This window comes from Salmo salar, chromosome 11 (genome assembly GCF_965601325.2).
Source record: "Salmo salar chromosome 11, fSalSal1, whole genome shotgun sequence".
Lineage (NCBI taxonomy): Eukaryota > Metazoa > Chordata > Actinopteri > Salmoniformes > Salmonidae > Salmo > Salmo salar.
Window position 1 is genome coordinate 4,092,947 of NC_138301.1, and position 13,387 is coordinate 4,106,333.

The following is a 13,387-nucleotide window of genomic DNA, read 5'->3' on the forward strand; positions in this document are numbered from 1 at the left end:
GTGACCACTATTTGCCTCATGCAGCGTGACACATCTCCTTTGCATAGAATTGATCAGGCTGTTGAATACCTATGTAAGAATGCTGTTTATTAACTATAGCTCAGCATTCAACACCATAGTACCCTCCAAGCTAATCATTAAGCTTAAGGCCTTGGGTCTGAACCCCGCCCTGTGCAACTGGGTCCTGGATGTCCCCAGGTGGTGAAGGTAGGAAATATCACCTCCACTCCACTTATTCTCAACACTGGGGCCCCACAAGGGTGCGTGCTCAGCCCCCTCTTGTACTCCCTGTTCACACATGACTGCGTGGCCAAGCACGCCTCCAACTCAATCATGAAGTTTGAAGACGACGCAACAGTAGTAGGCTTGATTACCAACGATGACGAGACAGCCTACAGGGAGGAGGTGAGGGCTCTGGTAGCGTGGTGCCTGGAAAACAACCTCTCACTCAACGTCAACAAAACAAAGGAGATGATCGTGGACTTCAGGAAACAGCATAGGGTGCACCCCCCATCTACATTGATAGGACCGCAGTGGAGAAGGGGGAAAGCTTCAAGTTCCTTGGCATACACATCACTGACAAACTGAAATGGACCACTCACACAGACAGTGTGGTGTAGAAGGCATAACATAGCCTCTTCAACGTCAGGAGGTTGAAGAAATTTGGCTTGTCACCTAAAACCCTCACAAACGTTTACAGATCTACAATTGAAAGCATCCTGTCGGGCTGTATCACTGCCTGATACAGCAACTGCACCGCGCGCAACCGCAAGTCTCTCGAGAGGGTAGTGCGGGCTGCCCAACGCATTACCGGGGACAAACTACCCGCGCTCCAGGACAACTACAGCACCCGATGTCACAGGAAGGCCAAAAAGATCATCAAGGACATCAACCACCCGAGCCACTGCCTGTTCAGCCCACTATCACCCAGAAGGCGAGGTCAGTACAGGTGCATCAAAGCTGGGATGGAGAGACTGAAAAACAGCTTCTATCTCAAGGCCATCAGACTGTTAAACAGCCATCACTAGCACATTAGAGGCTGCTGCCTATAGGCATAGACTAGAAGTCACTGGTCACTTTAAGGAATGGAACACTAGTCACTTTAATAATGTTTACATATCTGGCATTACTCATCTCATATGTATATACTGTATTCTATACTATTCTACGGTATCTTAGTCACTTAATAATGTTTACATATCTTGCTTTACTCATCTCATATGTATATACTGTATTCTATACTATTCTACTGTTTCTTAGTCCGTTCCGCTCCCGCTGTATATAGTCTTAATTAATTCCTACTTAGATTTGTGTGTATTGGGTATATGTTGTGTAAGATATTACTTGTTAGATATTGCTGCACTGTCAGAGCTAGAAGCATAAGCATTTCGCTACACTCGCATTAACATCTGCTAATCACGTGTATGTGACCAATAAAATTTGATTTGATTGGAGCCTTTCCCTATCTAAAGCAGGTTTAATATATAGTGATTGCCCATAAGTTCAACATCCTGTCAGTTGCGGTCAGTGCCGTTTAAGGTGAGGGAGGATGATAATTTGTAGTATTTTATTTATTTCCATTACATCATATTGGATGTCTATCATTCATATTCCATTCACTCGGTTCAATGTAACAGCGATAGGTTTAGGTTACTACATGATACTCAAATGTTACCTATACCCATCATGAGGTTGCTACAACCTAGCCTATGAATTAACCTCTTACATCTAGACGTTCCGCTAGCGGAACACCTGCTCCAATATCCAATGATAGGCGTGGCGCGAATTACAAATTCCTCAAAAATACAAAAACTTCAATTTTTCAAACATATGACTATTTCACAGCATTTTAAAGACAAGACTCTCCTTTATCTAACCACACTGTCCGATTTCAAAAAGGCTTTACAGCGAAAGCAAAACATTAGATTATGTCAGCAGAGTACCAAGCCAGAAATAATCAGACACCCATTTTTCAAGCTAGCATATAATGTCACAAAAACCCAGAAGACAGCTAAATGCAGCACTAACCTTTGATGATCTTCATCAGATGACACACCTAGGACATTATGTTATACAATACATGCATGTTTTGTTCAATCAAGTTCATATTTATATCAAAAAACAGCTTTTTACATTAGCATGTGACGTTCAGAACTAGCATACCCCCCGCAAACTTCCGGGGAATTTGCTAACAATTTACTAAATTACTCACGATAAACGTTCACAAAAAGCATAACAATTATTTTAAGAATTATAGATACAGAACTCCTCTATGCACTCGATATGTCCGATTTTAAAATAGCTTTTTGGTGAAAGCACATTTTGCAATATTCTAAGTACATAGCCCAGCCATCACGGGATAGCTATTTAGACACCCTGCAAGTTTAGCCTTCACCAAAATCAGATTTACTATTATAAAAGTTTGATTACCTTTTGTTGTCTTCGTCAGAATGCACTCCCAGGACTGCTACTTCAATAACAAATGTTGGTTTGGTCCAAAATAATCCATCGTTATATCCGAATAGCGCCGTTTTGTTCGTGCATCCCAGACACTATCCGAAATGGTAAATCAGGGTCGTGCGCATGGCGCAATTCGTGACAAAAAAATTCTAAATATTCCATTACCGTACTTCGAAGCATGTCAACCGCTGTTTAAAATCAATTTTTATGCAATTTATCTCGTAAAAAAGCGATAATATTCCGACCGGGAATCTCCTTTTCGGCAAACAGAGGAAAAATCACAAAGACGGGGCACGCGCCTAAGCCCACAGTCCCTTGATCGGCCACTTGAGAAAGGCGATAATGTGTTTCAGCCTGGGGCTGGGATGACGTCATTCTGTTTTTTCCCGGGCTCTGAGCGCCCATGGAAGACGTAGGCAGTGTCACGTTAGAGCAGAGATCCTTAGTAAAAGATAGAGATGGCAAAGAAGTTCAAGAAATGGTCAGACAGGCCACTTCCTGTAAAGGAATCTCTCAGGTTTTGACCTGCCATTTGAGTTCTGTTATACTCACAGACACCATTCAAACAGTTTTAGAAACTTTGGAGTGTTTTCTATCCAAAGCCAATAATTATATGCATATTCTAGTTACTGGGCAGGAGTAGTAACCAGATTAAATTGGGTACGTTTTTTATCCAGAAAATACTGCCCCCTAGCCATAACAGGTTAAAGTTTACAAGGTAGGTGCACACAGGTCAAGAGACAAATGAGGTGACAGACTGACATTCAAAACCGCCTTGCACACGCTTGCCTTCATACACCTGATATAGCCCTCAAACTCAACTCTGGACCTCAAAGAAAGTTGCACTGCAGTCTCCGGCACACATGTCTACGGTGTCGACATAGTTTACAATCCGGGCTTCTAACCTCTCTCTCTCTTTCCCCACTGTCATCCTCTCTCTATCGGTTCAATAAAGTCCAAAAATACTTACAAAATATACAGATATTTTAAATTCAAGATCCTAAAACACACTACACTGCAGTTTTATAGATACATTTCTAAAGTGGACTTGATACTCTGAAAACTCTTATTGGCATTCCCAATGTTATCATACAGGCAAAACAACAACAACAACAGCAGCTGCTGGTTTTGCCCAAGTTACAAGAGGGCCACTGTTTCTAGAGACTGAGGGAAGGAAAGTTTCCCTAATCCGTGCTATGGCTCTGAGGTACTTCCCATTAAAATCACTGTCATCTCGACCAAACAATGGCTGCTTTGTGTGTGTGTGTGCGTGCATGCATGCGTGCCTGCATATGTCTGTATGTCTCCGTGTGTGATTAAGTGTGTGTATGTGTATGTGTGTGTGTGTGTATGTGTGTGTGTTTGCGTGCACATCGTCCTACATTCTAAGCAGTCGGTGGTGCTGTTCTTCTCCCCATTTCCCTGTACTCCATTACCCCTGGCTGCCTATGAATGAGAGGTGTGTTTGGTGTGTACACCTTGTTTTTGTTGTGACTTGTTCCTTGGTCCTGGCCTATATTTTCCTGGCTCTGCGACCGGCTGTTTTAGTACGGGAGACTCACAAAGTGTATGATATACTGTTTGTGACTCACCATCTGGATTCGGTCTTATGTAGCAAAATGTGAAATGGTGTTTTGTACATTGGATAAAAGTAGAGACTCAGAGCTACAAAATGGTATATCATACACTGCATTTGAGGAACAATAGGAAAGTAATTCTGCTTTGAAAGTTGATCAACTTGTAAACTTACTTTTGAGAAAATCACCTTTGAATGTTTTGGTATTGAAGAGCACTCCTTTGTCTACACCCATTCAACATCGTTCACACCCTCTTAAGCTTAAGCCCTACCCATCTCGTTTCGCTCTCGGAGCACACACTTGACGCTCTGGCCGATGATTTGTTTACCTCTGGATAACATGAAAACAGCCTAACCAGCTCTGTTGGCAACAATTTCATTACGCTTTTTTGCAAATGTTTACTGACACTGGCCATATTCAACGGGTGTTTTACACACGTCACATAGCGTTAGCTAACTCGCAAGCCAGCTAACGTTAGCTAGCTAGCATGATGGACGTGTCTCCCTCCCTGTCAGGAACGCCATACCACGGTTGCCCTTACTTTGAAGGTAATCCAGAGACAAGTGTTTTCTCCATCTCTTTAGCTATCATACTCTAATTCCACTGATTTCAAAACTTGATCCTCCAGAAAGTGGACAGCAACACTTATGCAACTCCACCACACAATACATTTAAAAAAAAGACGCGGTCGACAGGATTACCAACACAGACCGATGAGCTCAAATACACTGAAGCCTTCAATATGGCAGACCAATCCGAACTACTACCTCGGCATGTCCAGCCCACTCATTATCTCAGCCAATCATGGCTAGAGGGAAGGTTGCTACTTTTTCTGTGGATTAACCAACAAGGCTCGTAATTTAACAATTGTATTCGTATTTACAGATGGCATACAAGTTTGTTATTAAGGCACATGAAAGGTCACATGTTCGAGAAGGCATTTCTGCCAAAAAACGCATTTTGATAAAAAAATATTTTTTATGTTCAAACGGCTCTCCTGTGAAGTCGTGACTTGCGACATACGCCTAGTTTCCTGAATCGGGTCACATTTTGTAGCTCTGAGTCTCTACTTTTATCCAATGTAAAAATAACCATTTCAAATGTTACTACATTAGACCGAATCCAGGTGGTAAGTCACCTTTAAAAATAAGTTATGTAAGTCACCAACAGTTACTCAATTAGCAATATTAGCTAACAATTTTGATCGGTAGTTAGTCTAGAAGCATACTAAACTTGTAGTAATCATGGTGGAACACCGACCAGGCTCGCACGTGCCCAGGGGCCCAGACCTCCAGGGTGCTTGTCATGCCAAATAGTGTCCCCCTGCCAAAAAGTGTCCCTGATTACTTAATGAACCAAAGTGTCCATTGCTATGCTGGTTGCTTGGCTCTATTTTACCTCGTAGCGGTCGCGAAGGAAAGAGGACGCAGGTAGTTCTAGTTGTATTCCACCGCATAAACGCTCACTCAGTCCTCGCAAAATTATTACCTCAGAATTGCTCTCCATGGACGCTGTTTTTGACGGTGACAACCTGCTGACTACGTGCTGCTTCAGAGGACCAAAAAGACTGGAAAGAACACACTTTCTTTACCATATATTTGTCTTTTTACAAGAAAATATTGTTAAATAGGAAGAAATCATTTAAGTTGTTTTTAGATTTACATTGCTAGCTACTGTACTTATTTACCTCAGCCTGCCTAGTCAGCTAGCCAGCTACAGTAACTTCTATTAGATAACTGGACGGCTTTAGCTATGTACAACTATTTTTCAACAACCATTTTCCATCTAGCTAGTTGGTCATCTTCATGTTGCTAGCTGTACATATAGTTCAGAGGAGGCTGCTGACGGGAGGATTGCTCATAATAATGTCTGGAATAGAATAAATGGAATTGTGTCAAGCATGTGGTTTCCATTTGGTTGATACCATTCAATTGACTCCATTCCAGCCATTATTATGAGCCGTCCTATCCCTCAGTAGCTTCCACTGATATAGTTACAGTTGAAGTCGGAAGTTTACATACACTTAGGCTGGAGTCATTAAAACTCATTTTTCAACCACTCCACAAATTTCTTGTTAACAAACTATAGTTTTGGCAAGTCTGTTAGGACATCTACTTTGTGCATGACACAAGTAATTTTTCCAACAATTGTTTACAGACAGATTATTTCACTTATAATTCACTGTATCACAATTCCAGTGGGTCAGAAGTTTACATACACTAAGTTGACTGTGCCTTTAAACAGCTTGGAAAATTCTAGAAAATGATGTCATGGCTTTAAAAGCTTCTGATAAGCTAATTGACATAATTTGAGTCAATGGGAGGTTTTTCAAGGCCTACCTTCAAACTCAGTGCCTCTTTGATTGACATCATGGGAAAATCAAAATAAATCAGCCAAGACCTCCATTTTTTTTTGTAGATCTCCATAAATCTGGTTCATCCTTGGGAGCAATTTCCAAACGTCTTAAGGTACCACGTTCATCTGTACAAATAATAGTACGCAAGTATAAACACCATGGGATGGCGCAGCCGTCATACCGCTCCTGGAGATTAACGTACTTTGGTGCAGAAGGTGCAAATCAATCCCAGAACAACAGCAAAGGACCTTGTGAAGATGCTGGAAGAAACAGGTACAAAAGTATCGATATCCACAGTAAAACGAGTCCTATATCAACATAACCTGAAAGGCCGCTCAGCAAGGAAGAAGCCACTGCTCCAAAACCGCCATAAAAAAGCCAGACTACAGTTTGCAACTGCACATGGGGACAAAGATCGTACCTTTTGGAGAAATGTCCTCTGATCTGACAAAAATAGAACTGTTTGGCCATAATGACCATCGTTATGTTTGGAGGAAAAAGCGGGAGCCTTGCAAGCCAAAGAACACCATCCCAACCGTGAAGCACGGGGGTGGTAGCATCATGTTGTGGGGGAACTTTGCTGCAGGAGGGGCTGGTGCACTTCACAAAACAATGGCATCACGAGGAAGGAAAATTATGTGGATATATTGAAGCAAGACATCAGTCAGGAAGTTAAAGCTTGGTCGCAAATCTGTCTTCCAAATGGACAATGACCCCAAGCATACTTCCAAAGTTGTGGCAAAATGGTGTAAGGACAACAAAAGGTATTGGAGTGGCCATCACAAAGCCCTGACCTCAATCCTGTAGACAATTTGTGTGCAGAACTGAAAAAGCGTGTGCGATTAAGGAAGCCTACAAACCTGACTCAGTTACACCAGCTCTGTCAGGAGGAATGGGCCAGAATTCACCCAACTTATTGTGGGAAGCTTGTGGAAGGCTACCTGAAACGTTTGACCCAAGTTAAACGATTAAAAAGCAATGCTACCAAATACTAATTGAGTGCATGTAAACTTCTGACCCACTGGGAATGTGATGAAAGAAATAAAAGCTGAAATAAATCATTCTCTCCACTATTATTTTGACATTTCACATTCTTAAAATAAAGTGATGATCCTAACTGACCTAAGACAGGGAATTTTTACTCGGATTAAATGTCAGGAATTGTGAAAAACTGAGTTTAAATGTATTTGGCTAAGGTGTATGTAAACTTCCGACTTCACCTGTATATGTCTGTCATATTGAGGTATCTAGCTATAAGTTAAACCTGATAAATCAAATGGATAAGAGTAATCAACTATGGTAATTCCAAATGCCCTTAACTAGGTGTCTTCGCTAGACAGACACAGAGAGGGGGGAGGAAGAAAGTGAAAAATAAATAATAAAAGTGAGAGAGGGAGAGGGAGGTGGAAAGAGAGTGGAAAAGAGTGGAAGACAGACAGAGAGAGATGGAAAGAGAAACAGAGAAATTAAGACAGCAGTGCAAATGTACTCAGACTTGACTATTTCAACAACTCTTATCTTCCAACTTGTTAAGCAATCATACATTGGAAGGATGGCCATGATTTTTACTAAGGAGGAGAAGGAGGCCATGCAGACCGAGATGCATGCTGGCCATTTCGGAGTGAAACGCATGATTTCCAAACTTTACATTTACATTTAAGTCATTTAGCAGACGCTCTTATCCAGAGCGACTTACAAATGGGTGCATTCACCTTATGATATCCATTGGAACAACCACTTTACAATAGTGCATCTAAATCTTTTAAGGGGGGGGGGGGGTTAGAAGGATTACTTTATCCTATCCTAGGTATTCCTTAAAGAGGTGGGGTTTCAGGTGTCTCCGGAAGGTGGTGATTGACTCCGCTGTCCTGACGTCGTGAGGGAGCTTGTTCCACCATTGGGGTGCCAGAGCAGCGAACAGTTTTGACTGGGCTGAGCGGGAACTGTGCTTCCTCAGAGGTAGGGGGGCCAGCAGGCCAGAGGTGGATGAACGCAGTGCCCTTGTTTGGGTGTAGGGCCTGATCAGAGCCTGAAGGTACGGAGGTGCCGTTCCCTTCACAGCTCCGTAGGCAATCACCATGGTCTTGTAGCGGATGCGAGCTTCAACTGGAAGCCAGTGGAGAGAGCGGAGGAGCGGGGTGACGTGAGAGAACTTGGGAAGGTTGAACACCAGACGGGCTGCGGCGTTCTGGATGAGTTGTAGGGGTTTAATGGCACAGGCAGGGAGCCCAGCCAACAGCGAGTTGCAGTAATCCAGACGGGAGATGACAAGTTCCTGGATTAGGACCTGCGCCGCTTCCTGTGTGAGGCAGGGTCGTACTCCGTGAATGTTGTAGAGCATGAACCTACAGGATCGGGTCACCGCCTTGATGTTAGTGGAGAATGACAGGGTGTTGTCCAGGATCACGCCAAGGTTCTTAGCACTCTGGGAGGAGGACACAAGGGAGTTGTCAACCGTGATGGCGAGATCATGGAACGGGCAGTCCTTCCCCGGAGGAAGAGCAGCTCCGTCTTGCCGAGGTTCAGCTTGAGGTGGTGATCCTACGCTTCTTCTGACGTGGAAATGTCAAGGAGGTGGACAGCTGGGCAAGTGAAATAACCTTTTGTTTATCAATCACATTCTATTATATTTGAAATTATTATGATTTCAATGAATGTCATATCAGAGAGCACACAATGTTTCAATGTGTTACTTTTTGCTTAAAGGTCAGTACGCTTTCTAGCCTGCCAGAAGTTTGAGAGGGCGAAGACTGTGGCGCCGGAGTTCAAGTCTATCAAATTTGTTTCACCATAGCACATGATCGGTAAGTGTTGAAAAGTACATATCTCCCATTTATAACACTGCACTACTCCAAATGTTCTCACAGTAAAGTGTAACCTGTGTGTTTGCTTGTTATGTCTCTGTCTCCTACCCTATTCCCTTTAACTCTGCTCCTGTTCTCCAGGATCTAGGAGTTCTGCCCAACATCCAGACGTGGATCACCTGAGGTCCTCCATTACCAACCATCCTCCAACTTTTCATTACATCATCTACAGCTACTGTTATTGTCATGTTGTCATTATCTGCTCAGAAAGTTTTTTTGCTCTATCATACTGGGCACATAATATGTGAGATACACAGATTAACGATAAACACTAGCACTGCAAACACTCAGAACAAAGAGAGCAGCAGTCCCTGGAATTTGCAGTCTCCCTCTTCAAGTCCCCCTTCCTAGACTGTCTGCCTGTTAACCTGTTAGGGCTAGGGGGCAGTATTTGCACGGCTGGATAAAAAAATGTACCCGATTTAATCTGGTTACTAATCCTACCCAGTAACTAGAATATGCATATACTTATTATATATGGATAGAAAACACCCTAAAGTTTCTAAAACTGTTTGAATGGTGTCTGTGAGTATAACAGAACTCATTTGGCAGGCAAAACCCTGAGACATTTTCTGACAGGAAGTGGATACCTGATGTGTTGTATTACCTTTAAACCTATGCCATTGAAAAACACAGGGGCTGAGGAATATTTTGGCACTTCCTATTGCTTCCACTAGATGTCACCAGCCTTTACAAAGTGTTTTGAGTCTTCTGGAGGGAGATCTGACCGAACAAGAGCCATGGAACGATGATGGCCCATTAGACACCTGGCGCGCAAGTTCATGTTGGGTACCCTCGTTCCAATACGTTATAAAAGAGAATGCATTCGTCCACCTTGAATATTATTCATGTTCTGGTTAAAAAAGGCCCTAATGATTTATGCTATACAACGTTTGACATGTTTGAACGAACGTAAATATATTTTTTCCCCTCGTTCATGAAGTGAAGTCCGGCGGGCTTAGATCATGTGCTAACAAGACGGAGATTTTTGGACATAAATGATGAGCTTTTTTTAACAAAACTAATGTGTCAAACAGATTACACATTTTCTTTGCCATTTCCGAAACGTATCAGCGTTTAAGACATGGATTTCATGTTGTAATGTTAACAAGGTACCCAAACGTAGTTAGAAGTAATGTTTTCATTTTATTAGCTAAACAAAACTTAAACAGCAAAATTGTCGTGGAAATCAGCCTTGTTTGCTTAGCGATGATGAAAAGAACGTCATTTAGGCTGTAATGTTCTCCAAAATTCTAATCATTAGGTCAACACACCATTGATATAGCAACGGACGCTAATAGTTCATGGAATCCCATTGTGATGCAGAGGAGGACATTTTTTGGCCGGGGGAAATTATTTGGGATGGCATCATATTAACATGGCATTAGTCATTACAAAATGTGTCAAATTGCAGGAAATTTGCTTTAAAACTGCAAAAAATGTCTCTTCACCCCATAGCAGAACTTGTAGAATTGTAATAAATTAGCTGTACAACTGCAATTTTTTGCTTAGGGCACCCAAAAGGCTAGAGCCGGCCCTGCAAACACATGGTCAAAAAACACGTGCTTTGCCAAAAACGATTCTCCCCAAAAGGACTTTGGGAAGTTCATGTCCCTGTCCCAAATGGCGCCAGAGACCAGGTTCTGTTCAAAAGTAGTGTACTACATAGGGAATAGTGTGCCATTTGGAAAGCACACCCTATGTATTTATTTCATTTGCTGTTGAGGAAGGGGCCCAAGCTCACTTTTTTCTATCAAGAATGTCATTTCCTCACGGAGACCTGACCACAGAGTAAACCAGCGCTGTTATGGAACGAGAAAGGAAGGACATTATGGCAAGAGAAAGGGGTGAAAGGGAGGTCTAACCAAAATGTTCCCCCTTTCAGACTGAATGTTGACAATCTGAAGCTGCACGAGGGAACAGTCTGTTCAAGAGATGAGGTTGGATATAGTGTGTGTGTGTGTGTCTATTCAACTAAGGGCAATGGGATAAATATTGTTGATTCTAAATAATGTTCTGTGTGGGTGTGTGTGTGTCAGAACTCACCTTCTTCTTGCTGCAGTAGATCTGCCATTTCTTCTCGGCAGGTAGAGCAAACATTGCCTCCCTGTTCTTGTCTGTCAGGTCCAATTCATCCTGTGACAACAGAAAAAAGGCAATGAATCAATCAGTCAGTCACAATCAATTCATCAATTAGTCAATCAAGGAATTAACCTGTTGGGGATAGGGGGCAGTATTTGCACGGCCGGATAAAAAACGTACCCGATTTAATCTGGTTACTACTCCTGCCCAGTAACTAGAATATGCATATAATTGTTTGATTTGGATAGGAAACACCCTAACGTTTCTAAAACTGTTTGAATGGTGTCTGTGAGTATAACAGAACTCATATGGCAGGCCAAAACCTGAGAAGATTCCAAACAGGAAGCGCTCTCTCTGACTATTTCTTGGCCTTCTTGATCATCTCTATCCAAAACAGGGGATCTCTGGCATAACGTGACATTTTCTAACGCTCCCATAGGCTCTCAGAAGGCGCCAGAACGTTGAATGGTGACTTCGCAGGCCATGGCTGAAAAACAGTAGCGCATTTGGATAGTGGTCGATCTGAGAACAATGAGACTGGGGGCGCGTGCACGAGCCGACAGCATGTTTTTATTTTTTCGTCTTTGAACAAAAACAGGGTTTCCCGGTCGGAATATTATCGCTTTTTTACGAGATTTTAATCAGCGTTTGACATGCTTTGAAGTACGGTAATGGAATATTTTGAATTTCTTTGTCACGAAACGCGCCGGACGCGTCACCCTTCTTTACCCTTCGGATAGTGTCTTGAACGCACGAACAAAACGCCGCTATTTGGATATAACTATGGATTATTTGGAACCAAACCAACATTTGTTATTGAAGTAGAAGTCCTGGGAGTGCATTCTGACGAAGAACAGCAAAGGTAATCCAATTTTTCTTATAGTAAATCTGAGTTTGGTGAGTACCACACTTGGTGGGTGTCAAAATAGCTAGCCCGTGATGGCCGGGCTATCTACTCAGAATATTGCAAAATGTGCTTTCACCGAAAAGCTATTTTAAAATCGGACACCGCGATTGCATAAAGGAGTTCTGTATCTATAATTCTTAAAATAATTGTTATGTTTTTTATGAACTTTTATCGTGAGTAATTTAGTAAATTCACCGGAAGTGTTCGGTGGGAATGCTAGTCACATGCTAGTCACATGCCAATGTAAAAAGCTGGTTTTTGATATAAATATGAACTTGATTGAACAAAACATGCATGTATTGTATAACAATGTCCTAGGAGTGTCATCTGATGAAGATCATCAAAGGTTAGTGCTGCATTTAGCTGTGGTTTTGGTTTTTGTGACATTATATGCTAGCTTGAAAAATGGGTGTCTGATTATTTCTGGCTTGGTACTCTGCTGACATAATCTAATGTTTTGCTTTCGTTGTAAAGCCTTTTTGAAATCGGACAGTGTGGTTAGATTAACGAGAGTTGTGTCTTTAAATGGCTGTAAAATAGTCATATGTTTGAGAAATTGAAGTAATAGGATTTTTAAGGTTTTGAAAATCGCGCCACAGGCTGGCAGTGGCAAGCGTCCCACCTAGCCCATAGAGGTTAACCCTCTGTTCCCCATGTTGTGTTTGTGAGTGATTGTTTGTTGTAATTCGGTCTGTCTTTGTGGGCTCGGTATGTTACTTTGTATATTTGTCTAATTGAGTAAAAGTACGTTGATTACTCATATCTGCTGTCCTGCGCCTGACTCTCTACACCAGCTACACACAGGACCCTTACAACGTGTATAGTGTTGAGTCATCTGCATATATAGAAACTCTGTCTTTACTCAAAGTCAGTGGCATGTCGTTAGTAAAAATTGAAAAAAGCAAGGGGCCTAAACAGCAACCCTGGGGAATTCCTGATTCTACCTGGGTAATATTTGATAGGCTTCCATTAAAGAACACCCTCTGTGTTCTGTTAGACAAGTAACACTTTATCCACATTATAGCAGGTGTAAAGCCATAACACATACATTTTTCCAGCAGTAGACTATGATCAATAATGTCAAAAGCTGCACTGAAGTCTAACAAGACAGCCCCCACAATCATGTTATCACCAATTTATC

General features: G+C 42.1%; 1 protein-coding gene across 4 annotated transcripts in view; it reads right to left on the bottom strand.

The window, feature by feature from the left end:
• daam2 (dishevelled associated activator of morphogenesis 2) overlaps positions 1-13,387 on the bottom strand; it is a 260,782-nt gene that overhangs the window by 116,456 nt on the left and 130,939 nt on the right. For all 4 annotated transcript variants that reach the window (XM_082957632.1, XM_014126170.3, XM_014126175.3 and 1 more), the window contains exon 3: positions 11,304-11,393. In XM_082957632.1, the coding sequence (XP_082813758.1) occupies positions 11,304-11,393 (90 nt within the window). The remainder of the gene's footprint in view (positions 1-11,303; positions 11,394-13,387) is intronic.